At 33.7% G+C, this 19,639-nt stretch overlaps 2 protein-coding genes across 5 annotated transcripts in view; one reads left to right on the top strand and one right to left on the bottom strand.

Moving 5' to 3' along the window:
- Nucleotides 1-223: 223 nt before the first annotated feature.
- On the bottom strand, nucleotides 224-16,509 carry LOC110021994 (protein DEHYDRATION-INDUCED 19-like). 4 transcript variants are annotated; one of them, XM_020720752.1, is made up of 6 exons: nucleotides 16,118-16,509; nucleotides 15,871-16,010; nucleotides 10,339-10,416; nucleotides 9,738-9,830; nucleotides 9,547-9,634; nucleotides 224-605 (listed from the first exon to the last, which is right to left on the bottom strand). In XM_020720752.1, exons 1-6 carry the CDS (start codon nucleotides 16,197-16,199, stop codon nucleotides 490-492), a joined length of 597 nt encoding a protein of 198 aa, XP_020576411.1. In that variant the 5' UTR covers nucleotides 16,200-16,509; the 3' UTR covers nucleotides 224-489. The 4 variants fall into 4 exon arrangements, with proteins under 4 accessions (XP_020576411.1, XP_020576412.1, XP_020576409.1 ...); XM_020720753.1 differs by having other exon boundaries at nucleotides 224-602; nucleotides 16,118-16,501; XM_020720750.1 differs by having other exon boundaries at nucleotides 9,547-9,830; nucleotides 16,118-16,508.
- Nucleotides 16,413-19,639, top strand: part of LOC110021990 (uncharacterized protein At4g28440-like) — a 12,972-nt gene continuing 9,745 nt past the window's right edge. Inside the window, exon 1 of the mRNA XM_020720741.1 lies at nucleotides 16,413-16,495. Coding sequence (XP_020576400.1) covers nucleotides 16,413-16,495 — 83 coding nt within the window. The remainder of the gene's footprint in view (nucleotides 16,496-19,639) is intronic.

Genomic DNA, 19,639 nt, shown 5'->3' with positions numbered 1-19,639 from the left:
AGTAGAAATCTTCTTTGCTATATCGACTAGAGGTATTATAAACTAAGGGCGGCTCTTTCAGCTACTCGAGCTCAATTGGATGAGATTAATAATAAGTTGAACATGTTGGTGTAGTTGTATATGCAGCCAGGGAAATCAAAGAAAACTAAAAATGCTACCATATAACAACTCAAAACAGCTAAAGCAAATCATATCACATTCTACAAAAAAATTCTATTAATTATTAGCACAACATTGATTGGTTAATTCAAGCAGGCAATACTTTCAATACATTTTTATTTTAAGCAACAAAAATAGAGATTTCATCAACATCACCACATGATTAATTCAAGGTTTCTAAGGTGTATTGCCAATGCAGAAAGATGAATTAAATCATCCCCTTCTGTTGTGAATACTAACCAACTTTCACAAAGGATAACCACTCTGTTTTCTGAAGAAAGTTCCAGGATCACAAAAGATTCATTTGATGATATTTCATTGGCCTCTACTTCAACTGATCATCAAATAGGGTTGAAAGTAGCAGATCCCGCACAAAGTTTGCCCTGACTGTGGCCTGCCTCTGCTTCTTTTGCCTTTCTTCTTGGCTAAGAGAAAGGTCAATGCTGCTATAAACAAGAGAGTGAGATTCAATTTTTTTTTTTTTTTTCTTGAGATAAGCATAGTTTTGTATGTAGGAAACATTCAAGTAGATGTTCTTTGCACAGCCATCCCCAAACTCCTTAAATGATTTCCTGAAGCATAACCTCAGGTATCTAAATAAATTTTAAACAACACCGTCATCAATATGTGCTACTACCACAACATGGTTAAAAATCCAAATTAGATGTTCTGTTTGTTTGGTATAGAGAAAAATATCAAAATGGTCTCTTGACTATTTACTTTTAGTCCCAGAATACGAGAATATATTCATCCCCAAACTACTGTAATGGGGCTAAAACAGTTTTATTTTTTAGATTATTTCAGTTCATATTAAAAGAGTATCGGGAATTACTTAATACTTTTATATACATCGGGACTAAAATGCCCTCCTGTAAGGAGTTAAGCTACCATTTTACACTTTTCTCATTTAATATTATAGACTTACATTTCATATGGAAGTATTGTATGTAATGCTCAGTTGTTCTTAGCTTTGCTTCTTGAGACAAATGACAAATACATGAAAATTTTCACTTCCAATACCAAAGGAAATATAGTGAAAAATCATTCAAAAATCACTTATTTTCATCCTCATTATTCTATTCAAACACATTTGTAACTTCAAACTTGGTACTAAATGCTGAGCAATAAAATTAATGTAGATGAATGAATTTAATTAACCTTTAGTGTAAACTGAATATCCTAGTTTTGAAATACAAATATAACCACATTATAAATGCTAAGTTACACAGCCGGTATCAACCCCTCCCTAGATCCTGCATTAACAGGATTATAAATGCGTTAATCAAATCTAGTAGTTATGTAACACAACATATCCTTTTAGCGTGACACAAGCAAAGAGCTACCATTTAGCCATTATAACTATAAAGTATTCAAAAAACTCACATCTATCCATGATTAAAGTATTCAGCAAAATCACATCTTTCCAACAAAAAGAATGTAGCAGCTCAATTGAAAGACTAGGTTAGTCGGCAAAGACTCATTTATTCAAGAACACAATGTTGTCCAATGAAAGCTTGCTACTCCAGGTAAAGAGAGGCTTACATTGTACAAATTTTACAAGTGAATACCATAGATTCGAAGATAGACAAAGAAAAGAAAATAAAATATTAAAAATGTCATCTAAAGCTTGGATATTTAGTTGCATGTTGGGAAAAGTTCATCGAAAAAATAATTCACTTTAAAAGAAGAAATAAATCTCAAGGAACTGGAAACTATGTTCACTAAGTTCAATAAAGTCTAACCGGCAACCAAGTGTAGAAAACAAAGGTGGGTAGCTTGGAATTTGTTGTCACGATTGTGGATTCAATCCTCACTTATGCCAAAACATTTCCCACCTTATTGAATTTGGGGTGGGCAAAGAAAAATAGAGATTTGTAGAAGCAAAATCATCCAAAATTGATAATTAATTAATGGAAGATTTACATACATACCAATCAATTTCTATGTACTTACATATCAACACCTAAACTTCAATTTTTGCATACAAACAACTTACCCATGCATGAAAAGGTTTATTTGACTTTTTAAAAGTTAAAATGGTGGTTGTGAAAATTTTGAGTTGTATAAATGTAAAAAGTAAAGTGTAGATATTAGATATGTAAATACATAAGGGGAGGTATGTATGTACTCGGTGATACCATATAACAAATCTAACTAACCGTTTGGAGCGGTGGGTTCCCTTCCCTACAGTGTGGTTTCGTACCACAATTTGCGGTGTTTCTTTACAACGGCATGGTCGTGGTCTGATTAATTTTATGCAAAACGCCTTCCCTTGACAAGCCTCTTGCCCTAAAAATCTCCTCTCTCAAGCCCCTTGATTTTGTGGTTGTGATAGCTAGCCCTTGTTTCTAGTTGTCTTTCGGTGGTTTCGGGCGGCTGTTGTAGTGAGCTTCCACTCTTCTCTCCCTCTCCTCTTTCATTTGGTTCGGTTTGGTGGTTTTGCACAGTCTGCGTTTTGTGCGGCGGGTCTTCTTTTTCGGTTTTGGTTGGTTGTTCTGGTGAACTTTCTATTCTTCCTCCCCCTCTTTTTTTCGGCTTGGTTTAGTGGTTCTGTGCACAGTGCGCTCCATATGGTGGTTCCTCTTCTTCATCTCCCCATTGTTCTGGTATTCTTTACGTTGTCTACTAGTTAGTGTTTGATTTTGCAATTGGGTACAATGGTTCAATTGTGGTAGTTTTTTATTTTGCAATTTGGTGGTTTTGGCTCTCTGCTTTTCAGTTCCAGTGGTTGTTGGTTTTTCAATTTGGTGGTTTTCGGTGTAATATGCTTGGTAGATATTTTGTTTCTTTATGTTGCATCCTGTTGATGGTTTTGGTTATGTGCAATGGTTGGTTTTGTGGTGATGTTTACATATGTGAATTGGAATATAGATAGTGGTGATTGGAAATGCAAGTGAAAAGGCAATAGAAATGATACGTTCAGTAGGTCATTTTGCTTCTTTATGTCGCAACATGTTGATGGTTTTGATTATTTGCAATGGTTCGTTTGGTGGTGATGTTTGCATATGTGAATTGGAACATACATGGATGTGGTTGGAAATACAAGTGAAATAACAACATTCTCGCAAAGACATTGATTTTTGTAGGGCAGATGATCATTCAAATGTCCCTGCTGAGTTGTATGAATATCATATTGGACAGTCTTTGTCACAGGCTCAAAATGATATGCCCAAGACCTGCACTCAAGATAAGGAAGGTACAAACAAGATGACAGAGATAAGGGAACGAATTACGGATGTTATAATTAGAGAGTGATTTGAGGGAACTAGTTTTTATTTTTATTTATTGTAATAGTTGTTGAAAATATTCACTATTTATTGGATATGCATTTAATACAAGTTATGTATATTTCTGAATCTTATGCATTTGTTATTTGTTCTGCTGAGTTGTATGAATATTATATTGGACAGTCTTTGTCACAGGCTCAAAATGATATGCCCAAGACCTGCACTCAAGATAAGGAAGGTACAAACAAGATGACAGAGTTAAGGGAACGAATTAGGATGCTATAATTAGAGAGTGATTTGAGGGAACTAGTTTTTATTTTTATTTATTGTAATAGTTGTTGAAAACATTCACTATTTATTGGATATGCATTTAATACAAGTTATGTATATTTCTGAATCTTATGCATTTGTTATTTGTTGTATCGATTTTCTATGCAAGTAATATGTACTTACTATTTACATGTATTTTTCTCCCACTTGAATGGCCAATGAGGCAACCGTGGGTAATTTATGTATCATAAATATTGCATGACTTTTTTGTGAATTTTGGAGATATATTATGAGAAGTTTGATCTTATGGGTTCTTCTTGATAACATATATGTCGTTATTGATTAGTGTCACATCTTAAATCTTAATGGAAGCAAACAAATTCACCTCCTTTTTCAGTGCTATGTTTTTTAGGTTCTTTTGGATCCTCTTTTTCAGTGCTATGATTTTTTAGGTTCTTCTAAATAAGCTTTTTTTGGTGATATACATATCTCACACACACGAGCTCAGTATTACATGAGTTAAAACCAACCAATAACTTTTTTTTATAAAACTTATTGTTTTCTTGCAGTGACAGATTCGTTGTTTTATATAATGAGTTTTCTGCATAAAACTTTAATTAATTACATTATTAATTTTAACTAGTGTTATATCTATGGATATGTGTTTTTAAGTCTTTAGGAAAGATGAGTTCGAGGATTTTCAGTATCTCCAGAGGATTGCACTGCTACTGTAGACTACAATGTTTTTTACTTACTTCGCGGCGGCCACATAGCTACAGGAGACAGTTTTACATGTGCCCAAAGAGAATCACAGAGAACTGTGACTATTTTAAGTGCGCATATGAGTTGAAAGGTTCCACCACCAAGAGTGATCGGGCGTGAAGAATTTCCCTAGAGGATGGCTTCTCTCATGACATACACCATCTGCATTTAAAAAATAATGTTAAAATATTATTAATTTTTATTTTGATAGTCATTTTCTTAATTTTGGTTGTCATGTTACTCACTGTTTAGTGAGGTGTCTATCTTTATTTTGTAATGTTCTGCACTGGATATTTACTTTCAAGTATGAAATGTACTAGTATGAATAATTATATTGTAAACAACATTATAATACAGATGCAGAACAATCATTTGTTCGGAAACAACTACAGCACAATTGTTTTCAACTGTAAAAAACAAACAAACAGTCAGTTTTTGCGTAGCAACTTCTTGCCACAGCTGCCCTAAACATGCCCTAAGTTAAAAGGATTTGCACGTTGAAAATAGGGAAAGGGAAAGAGGGAAATCATTGATAACAAGTTGCTTTAAAGTAATTGGTGTGAACTGATAACCCCCAAACAAAGAAAAATGATAGAAGGTTATGACTCTGATTTTATGTTCTAGATGAAAGAGAGAACATCGAGTGATCACATAAGAAATTCAATAAAAGTGAAAGCTGATATCTTAACAGCCTCACATTTCAAAAGATAATTCTAATGGGATCACATTGGTGGTTCTGACAATAGTGAAACATGGAATCAAGCTCAGAATTACTAAAGAAAGTGAACTTAATGGTCAATATAAAGAACTGTCCAAATATTTATTTGACTGCCGAATGGAATTCCTTTTCGAGCTTGCAGTAATGGAATATCTACTGTATTTTAAAAATAATGTGAGCATATTATTAATTTTTATTTTAATAGTCATTTTCTTAATTATGATAGTCATACTACTCACTGTTTAGTGAGGTGTCTATCTTTATTTTGTAATGTTCTGCATTGATATTTGCTTTCAAGTATAAAATGCACTGGTATAAATAATTCTACTACAAACAACATTATAATACATAGGCATAATAGTCATTTGTCCAGGAACAATTGCAGCACAGATATTTTCAAACTGCAAAAAACAAACAGACAATTAGCTTCAACGTAGAAGCTTGTTGTCATAGCTGCCCCAAACAATCCCTAAGTTAAGGATCTACATGTTGAAAATAGGGAAAAAGGGAAATCATTGATAACAAGTTGCTTCGGTTTGGGGAGAGTGGTGCGGCTAGGGCAAGAGAAGGAAGCTTTCAAGACAGTAGGGAGGTGTTCGGCTACGCCTTCTATTTGAGTGTGGAGGAAAGAGATCGAGCTAGGGCACAGTGATAGAGGGAGGTTTGGGTCTCTGTAGGCCGACAATCCCGTTGTTGCCTTCCCAGTTAGCGCTAATCACGACTGCCATGCAAGAGATTTGGGCAAGACAGGGAGAGGCGAAGCAAGTTAGGGATAGAGCGGGCTTTGGGAGCGGCAAAAAGAAATGGTCGCAACAGCATGTTCTTGTGTACGAGAATTTGAGCGGATAGAAGCGAATAGAAGAGAGTGGTTAGGCTCTGGTTAAGGCAGAGCAGCAGAGTGAGGCGTGGCAGAGACGATCATGACACAGGGATTGCGTGCGGCTTTTTGTGCAAGGAGTGGAGGATCAAACAAAAATTTTGATTGTTTTGTGCCGCTCAAGAGAAAAAATAGGGATGACAGAGGCACATAAAAAGGAAAAAGACTTTGTTTGCATTTTTGAACATGAAAGAGAAGATAAAGTCAAAAAGTAACAGTGAGTGCAAACCTATGTAGTAAATGTGGTAGTGAGGCTTGCGATATGACAAAGAAGGCCTTTGGTGTAGGGTGCGACCATACCCACAGCAGTGCACGGGATCCCATCAAAACTCCGCAGTTAATTGTGCTTGGGCGAGAGTAGAACTAAGATGGGTTTGATAATCCATTGTAGAAAGCACTAATTTATTCAATTATTTTATGTGATATTTTATACATTATATAATGGTTAATTTTGTAATATTATTTATTAAACAAATGGTTAAAAAATTCATTTACATCATTTTAATTAGTAAAAAATACACATTGTTTATGTAAATCATGAATTAATTAGATAACTGAATTTGATCATGTTATAAATTTTATTAAGTTACAATTTATATTAAGAACTTTTAATATAATAAAAATTTCATATGATATAAGCGTGTTTGTATATGTATTATCAATTAAACTTTTTGATATTGGCTAGCTGGATTGACGAGTCCACAGTGACAACTAAGAAATAATTGGATTTTCATAAGATAGGTGCTTAATTTTCCTGTTTTAAAGTATTAGAGTAAATCACCTAAAATTATATACGTGAACATACTAAAATTTGATATATGATTAATGAGCCATTGATGGTTATATAAATACTATAAGCATGAGAATGAATGCTTTAACTTTCAAATGCAATGATCGTCAATTTGCAAAATGAATTCGTATGAACTCTCCTGCATGATAAACATCGTTAAATGGTTGCAATGTTAAAAATCTTATCTTTTCTATGCTATTTGTGATTATTATCATATAATATCATAATGTTATTTTTGTAATACCCGATTCAAACGATTTGTAAGCTGGAACAATACGTTTCATATGCCGAGATAGGAATCGAATCAAGAGCCAGCACATGATTTAAATAGAGATGAAGGGAGGAAAAAGGTATAGATCGAGAGAAGAATCGAGCAGTGTCAAAGAAGACGTGAAGGAGGAAGTTATGTGTGGAAAGAAGAGGAATGTAGGTGAGTTTTGTGCAACGAAGGAAGAAGAAAGAACAACTATGTTTGCGGGTTCGACAAAAGGAGGAAACGGAACCTCGAAGCCGAGTGAAAGAACCCAAGCGAACCGAACCGCAAGAAAGAGAAATGGAGCCCTTTACGAAAAATAGAGCCCTGGGCAATCGAATGCAGCAAAGAAGGGAGCAGGAGCCAGGAGCTCTCAACCGAGATTTAAATGTAAGTTTTCATAATTTTAATTAATTGATTTTATAAGTGTGTGTGTGTATATGTATGTAAGTACCTATGTATGTGTGTAAATTGTAATGTTAATAAAAATTTTATTGAATTAAGACTCTTGGTTTAAATTTTAAGCTTGGAGAGTAATAGAAGAAAGAGAAGTGCGCAAACCAAAGGAAGGAGATTGACCAGAGCAAACTCCGGTAAGGTAAGTTTGGATTTATATTATAAATTAATTAATGAATTTTAAATATATATATTGAATAGCAAAATAAAGTTAATTAGGATTTCATAAAGTAGAACGATGGAAATTAATACTTAAATAATGTAAAGTTAGGACTTAATTAAAATACTATCAATAAAATAAATTTTAGTAACCTGAATACCATGTTTATTATAGACAGCAATTTTAGAAAAGTCGAGATTAAGGCAAATCCAAGAACAAATAAATCAGCATCAAGGTGAGTATTCATATTTTTATACTATGGTAATATGTTCTTTCTTCTTGACCAAATGCACTTATTATTATTGTTATGTTTATAGCCCTGCATACTCATGATTTATGGTTTTATTGAATTTTTTTCATATTATTGGAGTAATATGTATACTCGGCATTGTTTAAATTAGCATAGATATTGATTTGTGTGCAAGTATATTGTCTGCTTTATAAATAAGAATGAAAGAACTATTATTAAATAATGTTTATTATTTGTATGTGCATGTTTGCCTGTGATAGAGTCTCCTCTTTATGGTACTAACAAGAAAATACTAGGGTACCCGTGCATATAAATGAAAAAGACTATTGATATTGAAGTACCTTAACTGGTACAATTTTTAGACGGTACTCTTGTGACGATTGTACAGACATAAAATGATATATATAAGTTATTGATATAATAAATCACATTAAATAGTATGAATTATTATAAGTAATCATATTCATAAACTATCAATTAATGTATATTGATCTATTAAAAACTTAACTAACAAACATTTTTTTTTTTTTTTTTATCACTGATTTTGGTTAGCTCACTGTTGTTTTAAATTAAGTTTTCAGGTGTAATTAATTGATAAAAAGATAAGGAATAGAAGAAAAAAGGTTTATGGAAGATGTAAATAGCATGTAATGAGGTAAATTTATTTATAGGTCTTCAACTTAATTTCTTTAGTGGCTCTTTTATTTATTAAATATTAGTTATCAAAAACTATTAGAGAAAATTTAATTCCCACAGTCCAACCGCCGGAACCCGCCTTAATTAATTTCAAGCCCCGGGCCGGATCGCAACAATTTTTGCCTCTTTAATTAATCATATTTATGCTTTGTCTTGTCATTTATAATTTACTCAATGGGATTCACAAACTGAGGAGTTTAACTTTAAAATTATTTAATTAATTCAATGGTACAATTAAATTTTAATTTCATTAAGATAGATATTAATAGGTGTTAGTGGAATCAGATGCTCTGATAATCCTATTGTAGACCACAAATGCTATTGAAATCAAGTTTATTCTTATTGAAATTATTTCTGATTTTTTAGCTCACGCCCTCCAATCGGATTTTTGCATTTCTTATCAGGATCAATGGGTAGGGCGTGACAAATCATATTTGTAAGTGATTTGCACTAGGAAAATTAATTTGTGACCAAGACCAAATCAAGATTCTGAAAAAAGGCAGGATTACACCTCAAGCAACTAATGGAAAGATAAAAACAAAACTTCATAGTCAAGTAGCGGCAATAAGAGTTTCACCTAAATGTCCAATTTTTCATCTTCAAAGAGGCTCCAACTCAATTTTTCCTTCGTTTTGAAGGTACATAATAATTTCGAATAAAAAATTTCAATAGCAAAGATATCAAGATACCGAGATAATAATGCTTAAGTCTAAGTATTTATAGGTAAAATAAACCTTAAAAGTAAAATAGCCAGTCTACAACGGCAAAATTATAGCAAATAAAGAGATCTGTCCTGTAAAAATGAACACATTAAATTTGTTCTCGCTGTTTACCATTATGAATTTTTGTCAAGCAATCACTCAGTAAATTGATATTCAGATTCATGACTAGTTTAACAAATAGCAGAAAAGATGAGGACAAGTATTACCTTGAGTTCCAAGTCCTTGTAGCTGTTGATTTTTTTCTAATAAAGTCATCAACATGGGATAGAGAAGATTTTGAAGTTTCTTCAGCTTCTGATGCAGGAAAATTTAGAACCATTGAGGATAAGAATGAATCAGAAGCTGCAGTTGAGGTACTAGAGTTGCTTGGCCGATAAGCCCCACCCCCCAAAATCACCTGTAGGTGAGCCTCACGAAGGTCTCTCCCAAGAAGTGATAGTGCCTGGCTATTGGGCATAACAACTCTTCGTAACCTTCGACGTCTCTGCAAGTGATGCTAAGTCAAAGAAAATTATGAATCCCCTTGAGCTTTTTTGTAAAATTTATCAAAGACTTATAGTTGAGTGGATAATGTTGTTTGGTTTCTTTCATACATAGTCTTGGATATCAAGTTCTTCCAGCCTTTTTATTTGAAACAATTCAATCAAAATATATGCAATAGTTGGAAGGTTAGTTCTTAATAAGCTCAATATTTTTAAATTGTTTAGCTTTTTTTATTTTAATCTAATCAATAAGCTCGTTATTTTTAAATTGTTTAGCTTGTTTTTCTTTTAAACAATTCAATAAGCTTCTGTTGAACCTATTATGAGAAGACAAGGTTTGTTATAAGGGAATGGATCATGATTATGGTAAGTTCAGAGTCTCCCTCCTCGTTTCTAAGCTTCAATATTATTTCAATAAAGTGGCACTTTGGTGTTGTAATTTTGAGCTAAATGTGCACCAAAGATTTTATATCTTGGTGGCACATATCACTGGTGAAATATTACAGAAAAGGATATCTTGAAGGCTTGGCCATGTTGCAGCATAATATGACTCAGCATGTCTCCCGTAACCTTAACAGAGCAAATGGAGCAAACCTGAAAGAAAGAAAAAGTAATGGCATCATGGGAAATTTCTAACAAATGCCGCAACACTTTAAAACACAAATTTTAAAATGTCAATTTTTTATATTAGTTTAATAAAGAAGCTATACAGCCCACACAGTTATCACTTTAATGCTATAAAAAATTAGGTTGGATGGCGATATGTGGCAAATGAGATTTCTTAAAACATAACAGAAATTTTCAAATGTCACCTTGTCCTGTGGAGTATAGTGAATTTTGCATCAGAGTTGTTGATAGTATTTGTATTATTATAGTTAATTTATAGTCGGTGAACCTCTAGCATAGATGGATAAAAGGACAATTTTCTGTCTCATTCTACTATTTCTTTAGTTATTATGATTCTTCGTTAGATTTTATGTTCTGAGTTTATGCGTTTGAACCCTAACTGCAACAAACTACAATAGATTCTCCTGTTTTTACTCAACTGTGCAAAGTTCCATTTTTTTCTTATGTGCAGTGTCATCCCACCCAACCCTTCTCAATCAAAGACAAATTACTTCACCTTTCCACAACGAAAAAAGCAGGTATAATATAAGCTCTCACTAGTTAGGAGCTTGAAGTTTAATAATACTGACTAAAGCATTCTGCAAAATTGTGCAGTGGAATTTAGTTTGTAAAACTTGCTTGCCACTAAATCAGACACAATATGACTTGCTACAATTGGCAGGGCCTCTGCTAGATCCCATGTTGTAATCAATGCCTTACCTGATAAATTATAACTAAAGCATCACTTTAACACCCCATTGTCAATAATATCCTCTTCTACTTCAGTTTAAATTTAATACCATTGCCACTTCTTCTGATACAATAAATTCATATATCAACATTAGCACAAACCACCTAAATTCATTTATGAAATGGTAATAACAGGAGACAGCAAAGTTTCCACTTTTGAGCAGCGGATCATGAGAAAAGATACATTATCAATTAAATGAAACAAAACAAAATAAACCAACGCATAAAAAAATAGCTAAGCAACACTTTCAGACTAGGTGTTCAATAAAAAGTTATTTTGAAGAGGAAAATGCTCTATTTCGCCAAGCAACAAGATTACAAACAAACTCCAAAGCCATGTAGAATTTTTTATTTGGAAGTAAACAATAGATCCAACCAACAGAGCTCGGACTAACTTTTAATTTGTTTTATCTTTTCTTCAGTCGAGTCTAGCAATACTTTTCCAACAAAATTTCGATACTAGCCCCACTTCTTCATGAATGAAGCATAATACATCATAAAAAGGAGCAAACTAAAATTCATTTCATAAGCTAAAATCAATATTAGTCCAATCTTCTTATGGGGTGTAACAAATCCACACAATTCTTTCCAAAGAAACTGATGAACCGTTACCTCTTTTCAAGGATAAGTTAGAATCTAAGAGCTTATTCAGTTATTGTAAGTGAGAATAAGTAGCAGTTCCACTTCCAGAAGTTGAAGTTAGATAAACAAATTTAAGATGGCTGTTTAGAAGAGACACCTTTATTTTCTATAATTTGGTTGAGAAGAGCCCAATAAACTGGTAAAGTTACCGCCACATATATGCATGCAATATTAATAAATTAAGCTTATATAATATGTTTTTATATATGAAAGTACTCTATTTACACAGAGAATAATTCTTAATCAGTTTCTCGGTGTATTGCGGATTATATAATTCAAGTAGTGAGATATCCACTGAAATAAATAAGAAAATTAGAATAGAGCAGATGCTTAGAAGATAGAGGCGTAGGATTAGTAGAACAAAGATTTAAAATAGGCCTTGGGTCTCTATTGAAAAAAGAGAAAGATGATAACTTCATTAGTAGTAGTACTAGTAGTATGTTTGTGTGTGTGTGTGAGTGTGTGTGTGTGTGTAACATATATATACATGTACATGTATATGTATGCACACATGTCTATGTATACGTATATACATATGTATATCTATATGTATGTGTGGCATATGTATACATGTACATGTATGTATGCATGTATATGTATGCACACATGTTTATATACGGATTATATATGAAAGTACTCTATATGAATGTGTGTGTGTTTGTGGTCTATATTTTAAAATGTTGAACAATATATAATATCAATAAATGTATGCATGAAGAAGAAGGTGCATGTGTAAGTAGCATTATGATTTCATTGGGACTTTCAATAACTTTCAAACGTACATTTGACTTCAAAACCAAATGGATAAAAATCTAATCACTTCCAAGGAACAAGATACCAATTAATTCTCTCAAAGAAACAAACGAAGTAGCCAACTTTCCTCAATTCCAATTTCGCACCTCTACTTACATGCAACAAAGCAAGCCCTAAGTAGTGAAGATGGTGCTCCAAGGATCTCACAAGAAACACAACTTATGGATAGAAGGTAATAAACGCAAGAGCATTTAGAAAAACTAGAATAAAGAACTGCACAGCGGGAACTTCCCGCTGAATTCCACAAAGGCTTGTTGAAATTAAGGAGATAACCCAAGGAAAGGTCATCATCGATCGTGATAGTGAGATTCGATGAGTGTGGGAGGAACACCAAAATCCCTTCCGTAGGAATAATTCCAATGAAGAGGAAGGTAGGACACATCGCTTGGAATTCAATATCAAAGGAGATTGAGAGATGAAGTGTCTTTTGGAGTACAAGAAACCTGAGACTCTAGGCAAGATGGTAGACCTACCGGATTTCGGAGGAGAATAAATCCAGTTGATTTTATTGAGTGGCTCCAGACAGTCAAGAGTTTTTTTGAAAATAAGAATGTGTCAGTTCACAGGAAAGAGAAGCTTGCGGCTATTAAACTGAAAAAAAATGTCCACAATTTATCAAGAGGATTTTTTAATATAAAGATTTATCAGCTGGCAGGAAAGTGAAGCTTGCGGCCATCAAACTGAAGAAGTGTGCCTCATTATGATAGGAGAATCTAAATAAAGAGAGATAGAGAGAATGTCGGAAAAAGATCACTATCTGGGAGAAGACGAAAAAGGAGATGTAGAGGAATTAGTTATCCACACACTACCGCCAACATATGTCTTGAAGTTCCAACACGTACGGTAGAGGGAATTGTCAGTGGAGGAGTTCACGATGGATTTTGAACAACTTAAGCTAAAGTGTGAGCTAACAGAGCTAGAGGAGCACACCATAGTCAAGTACTTTTGAGGCTTGAAGCTCTCCATCGAAAATTTGGTCTAGCTACAACCTTATTGGTCGTTGGGAGATGTTCAGAACTTGGCACTAAAGGTGAAGAGACAGTAGACTCAGAGCAGGAACCCACCTACATTCAGACAATCACCCACAGGTAGAGGCATAAGAAGTGGCTCATCTTAGAGAGTTGAGAATTCTGGTCAAGAGAGTGAGATAGTTGCACGCCAAGTACAATTCTAGCTAGGAAATATTTCAGATGTCATGGATATGAGCACATAGCCTCCAGTTGCCCTACAAGTAGACTTATTTCATTCACCGAGCAAGGTGCAAAGGAAGAGGTGAACGTGGAGGAGACAATGGAAGGGCAGGGTGAGTGGTACATACTTCCAACGAATGAGGGAAGATGCCTGTGGTTCGACAGGATCCTTCAGACTAAAGCTACGACGAATTTGTTGATACACTTTGCCACAATATCATTCATACACGTTGCATTGTGAAGGAAAAAATATGCAACCTTATTTAGCTAAGTCCTCAAGTTCTTTCAAGACAAACGGCATGAAGGTGAGGTTAAACTAACAGGTTGGCCATCCTTTGCTAAACATGAGTCTAGCATTCACGAATTTGTTGATCTCCTTGCTCATGAGGCCTACCAAGATGAAATCTGGAATGTCATTACATCCCTTGGCTCCAATCAATCTCCTGACTTGAGTGGTAATAACCTTCTCTTTCTTAAAGAATTTTTGGAGCATTGTAAAAAAGGAGGTACTTGAGATGGTTATGAATTTCTTCTCCAGTGGCCGCATGCCAACATATTGGAAGGAAACCCTTGTTGTGCTGATCCCAAAGACAAATAACGCCATGGAAATTTCCAAATATAGACCATTCAGCCTATGCCAATCAATTTACAAAGTGGTAGCTAAAATCTTGGTAAACAAAATGAAGGGCGTCCTTCCTGCTATTGTCTCGGACAAACAAGGTGCGCTCTCTATCTGAACTCCCTGTCTCTTGTGTAGGAAATGATCAATAAATTTCAACACACCGTCTCCACGGCGGGCTTTATGACCTTCAGCACACCATCTCCCCAGCAGATTGGATTCCATACAATATTTCAAGCATATTCTATGAACTTTGACCATCATTTCTCCACCCACTTTAATGCTCAAATTTTCACAAAATCAAGACCAACCATCAACTCCTGCAGAACTACCACAGGCAACCAAATCTGTGAAAGTTACATTGAGAGGTGATAAGAAGAAAGGATTAGCAAGTTATTTGTATTCAATAGACTTTTATTAAAATTAATGTATGATTGAATATTTGCCACATGTCCATCTTTAATATTAACTGCCATAATTAGTTGGTCTTAGTGAATTAGTAGAATTTTTAGAAGATAAAGAGTTTGAATGCTATAAGTGTAAGCCTCAAGAATTAGTTGTTTAGTATGAATTAAAAGAAAATTTAGATGTCATGCAAAAATCTACAATTGCTTTATTGTTCCAATAAAAGCCAACAATTTCCTCCAAACAATACTCTTAAAAAAAACGCTCCAAAGAGCATTATGGTTAGTGAAGATATACTTAATGAGTATCCATAAATGCTGAAAAAGTAATATAATTGTTGGTTCCACCTGCTCCTTCATGTCTCTATTTTTTTTTGCATGACCATTTTTATTTGTACAGGGGTTGGCCCAAGTACCAAAAAAAGCAATTTTGTTCATGTCTTACATACGTTTTCACAAGAAAATAATAACAATAATATGTTGTAGAAACAGAAAAATTCACATATTTATCATGAACCTTTTCTAACTTCATCCTAATTCCACAAGAAGGTAAAATAGGTTTTTTTTACATTGTAACCCAATCAATTATAACTAAATCTAATCATGAGAACACAAAACAATGAGGAAACGAAACTAAATGCAGAATGTGCCCCCACCAACAGAGTAAAATCTACTCTAAGAACAAGAAGAGGAAGAGCTCATGCAGATCTCATGAGGTTGCGGGAAAAGATAACGGATCAAAAAATACTTAACATATATTCTAGAGCTTCCATAGCATATAAAAAAAAAATTAATTTAACATTAACAAAAAGAAAACATGTACACACAGCAAGAAAGGCCAAAACTTAAAACATGAATCAAAATGAACACATAATTATATTTCATGTAAATAAATTAGATCTTTACTCAAAACACTAATGAATTCGATTTCTTTCAGCTTGTTTTATACCAACATAAATTTTTCATCCATTAACATATGCCATGAAATTATTTGGATAAAAGACTATTTAACATAGATTCTTACAGCAGCTTTAGATTCAAAAGGGTGCTCATCTTCAAGATGAGAGCACAGTGATGTGATGTCATGATCCTCGTAGCAAAAGGGACAAGGAAAATCCGGGCGGGCATCCTCTTCCAATTCGTATTCATCCACATCAAACCGATCTGGAACCTAACAGAACCTCGTCAAGCCAAGAAATTTACAAATAAAACACCCTTACAAGATCGAGGGAGGGGGTTGAGGGGACCTCAAGGAAAAGGGGGAAGGAGACCTGTGTGGGAGCTATGCTGTTGCTGGAGCGAGTAATGCCTCTTTGCAGCGGCAAGGTGAGAGATCCACAGATCAGAATCCATTAGTTGATTGCTTGGGAAGAGATCCCTAAAAAATCTAGCCACAGAAAAGGATTTCTCTCACTTTCTTCCCCTTGCTTGATCTTATATATCCTCCTTTTGCCGCTTGTTCCTCGAGCAAAGTCTTCCTCTACTTCTTCCTATCCGCCGTTGAAGATTTCACAGAGAGAGTTAAGGGGCAGGGGAAGTGGAGGAAGAAAAATGAACTGGATAACAATGGGGTTTTTATCGGTTTCAACGAGGCACGGTGCCGACTGCCGACGTGGAGTTTGGGAGGAGCTCGACTTTTGCCGCTTGTCGTTTGCGGATAATTTAACAAATCGGCGTCGGCATTCTTCCCCTTTTCCATCAGTTTGGCCTTATTTGGGAAATTTTCCTTAAGAAATAACTTTAAGGAAGTAATGATATAAGATTGCGGCGGCTAAATTTGATGGTACTTTGAATAGAAAAGTTTTCTTTTGTGCTTTTTAACACTAATTAGTGGTCATTTTTTAATTAGTAAAGAGTATAATAATAATTTTAAATATCACCAATATTTCCAATATTAATTTTATTTAAAAAGTAAAAAAAAATATCCTAGCTAGAATTCCTTCATTGCCTTGAAGCTATTCACGACACACCGCTTTTATCATGTCACGCTCTGTCATATTCAATAAATTAGCAAGTCAATCATTAGGTGGAAGATTCTAGAGAATATTAGAATTTGGAGAGTCATCTGAGGGACTCTAGAAGATTCCACCACATTTTTAAAAAATGTTAGAAGGAAAGTTCCAAGGAGAACTCAAGAATAAGCTATAAAGGTCTAGGACTATGCATGTATCTAAAGAATGGTATATAACTATCTAGAAACTAGACAATTTTAATGCAATCTTGAAAGTTTTATTAGGCTTGGAGGGGACTATAAATAGGAGTTCCCCCCCCCCCCCCCCTCTCTACACTATAAAAATATTACTGCATTCATCTAAGAACCATCTAAGGTTTCAAGCATTCAAGTGTTGTAATTACACTTTCTTAGTAGAGTGTTTTCTTTCTCCAATACTTTTGTCTATTATTCTTCCAAGAGTGTTGTGTGCTTACAAGTCCAAGAGTTGTCAGGGTTAACTGATTTAGTGCAAAGAGAGCGCTAAAGCCACGCGGATGACTTGGGATAATTTAGTTCGTGACAGTTGGTATCAAAGTCTCAGTTCAAATGTATGACAAAAAGCGTCAAGGCACACGTAGTGAAGTCTGAAGCCACTAATGTAGAATCATCTCAACAAGGACGAGGTCACAAGGAACAACGTGATCTGGCTGCATCCAAATCACATGAGAGATCCAAGGTGATCACACACAGCGCCTCGCTCAGGTGGAGGAGCCTTTGAATGGCATGGAGACCTAAATAAAGGATCTTGGGCAAAAGATTGATGAGACATTGATTGTTTAGATAAATTTCAATTAAGTGCAAGGTATTAGTTATTTTTTTTATCTCCTAATGGTTGTTGCCTATTGATGCACTCTTCACATCAGATTTTTTTTATTATTACTTGTGTTATAATTTATTTAAATGTTTAGATGGTTTGGAATTTGGATTGTTTAGCTGGTTGGTTGGGTTCATGAACAATTTACTTGTGAGGGGCCTGGGTTGCTTGAATTATTAAGTCTATCACAAAAAATGTTTAGATGTGTCTTCCAAACTGTTACACTTCTTCCTTTTATTTACATTGTTTGATTTGATTCGAGAGCAGAGCAAGGATTTCCTTGCTGAGCTGGATTTCTTTGTTGTGATGGCTCGGGTTTCTTTGCTGAAATTGAATAGTTCCTGTTTGGTTTAAATTATTATAACATTCAACAATTTACTTATGTTGGACGCTAGGGCTTGGGAGCAAAGTTTTTAAACTAATTTTCTTAATTTTTAAGCTTTTCTGCTTAATTTTTAAGCTATTTTTTAGGTTGAAATATTATTAACGTTGTTAAGATGTTATTAGAAGCTATGATAATTACTATTTATAAAATATCATTATTGGTATTATATATTAACATTTATGTTTGTAACTAGTTTTAAGATAAGAATAAGTAAAGTTGTCTAAGATTATTAATCTTACTCTTTTACTTTGAAAGACAAACACTTTATGCAAGCCACAATGGAGGAATATAACAGTTTCTCTGGATTTTAATTTGACACCTTAGATATTAACTATAATTTCATTATACTTGAAAGACACTTAAACTGTGCAACCGTAAAGTTGATTTAGATGAAAATGATGAATGAAGTTCATAATGTTTAATATGAGCCTTAAATAACAATTACATCTTAATTTTTATTTTCATTTATAGTTTGTTATTTTTTTCCTATTATATTTATTAGAATTGTATGTACAATATCATTATTGAGTCATTGTCACTACTAATCATTACTCATGGATCGTCGAACATAAGATTAAGGAATGAGTACAATATCATATTTTTTAAATTTAATGTCTTTTTCTGCATTTCTTAGATGTGTAACTGACAAGTATATGTGTAAGTACAATTTTGTAAATGTAAATATGTAATATAATTATTTTTCATGTTTTGATTTTTATTTAAGTTTATTTGTATTCAGGTTTAATTTGTAAATTATAAACTTGTATTAACTTTTTTTTTTTAAATGAAACTAAATTTGTCACATGTACTTTGTTCGACAATTTTTTTTTAATATTTTTATTGTGCAAAATTGGCATCAAATTTACTTTTGAAATTTTTTAAACTTATCAATGTTTTATGATTTGAAATTAAAATATTAATGCAAATAGTTTTTTAAAATAAAAATATTATTTTAATTTTATTTAAAAAATCAGTATACTAATAATTTTTTATTCTAAAGAGCTAATTTCAAGCCCAACACGAACACGTATAAGTAAATCGAGGCTAACACGTTCGTATTCGGCTCGTATTGGCTATAAATAATTAAATCATAATATTTATTTATATTATTCTCATATTAATTTTTATACTATATTTTAAAATAATACATATAAAAGATTTGAGTGGTGTAAAGCTAAAAAAGTAAAATTTAGTTTTAGTTCCACAACGGTGGAAGAGATTTTATTACAGCCTTAAAGATGCTTAAATACAGGAAGATTCGTATTTTGAGGACCCACTTAAAGATACTAATTTTTTAAATCCAATTCAAGTCGAAGATAAGCTTTTAAAACATTAGAGTTTGAATCAAATCGAATATAAATAAGCTGTTCACGAGCTATTTCAAACAAGTGCCAAACACGAATCCTAACCTCATTTTTCCAAAATAATAATAATAATAATAATAATAATAAAATATTTGCTAAATCGCGGGACATTTTAGTTCAACCTCCCCGTTTCTCGCAGTTTCGCAGACGTACCCTCCGTCAAGTTTAGGGTTAGGGTTTTCTCTGGTTCGAGAAGAAATGTCCACGGCGGCGGCGGGGGAGCAGGGAGCGGCGGGG

The sequence above is a fragment of the Phalaenopsis equestris genome, unplaced genomic scaffold (assembly GCF_001263595.1).
Source record: "Phalaenopsis equestris unplaced genomic scaffold, ASM126359v1 Scaffold000160, whole genome shotgun sequence".
NCBI classification, from domain to species: domain Eukaryota; kingdom Viridiplantae; phylum Streptophyta; class Magnoliopsida; order Asparagales; family Orchidaceae; genus Phalaenopsis; species Phalaenopsis equestris.
Note: the sequence above shows the minus strand (reverse complement) of the source record. Positions and strands in the feature narration are given on the sequence as shown.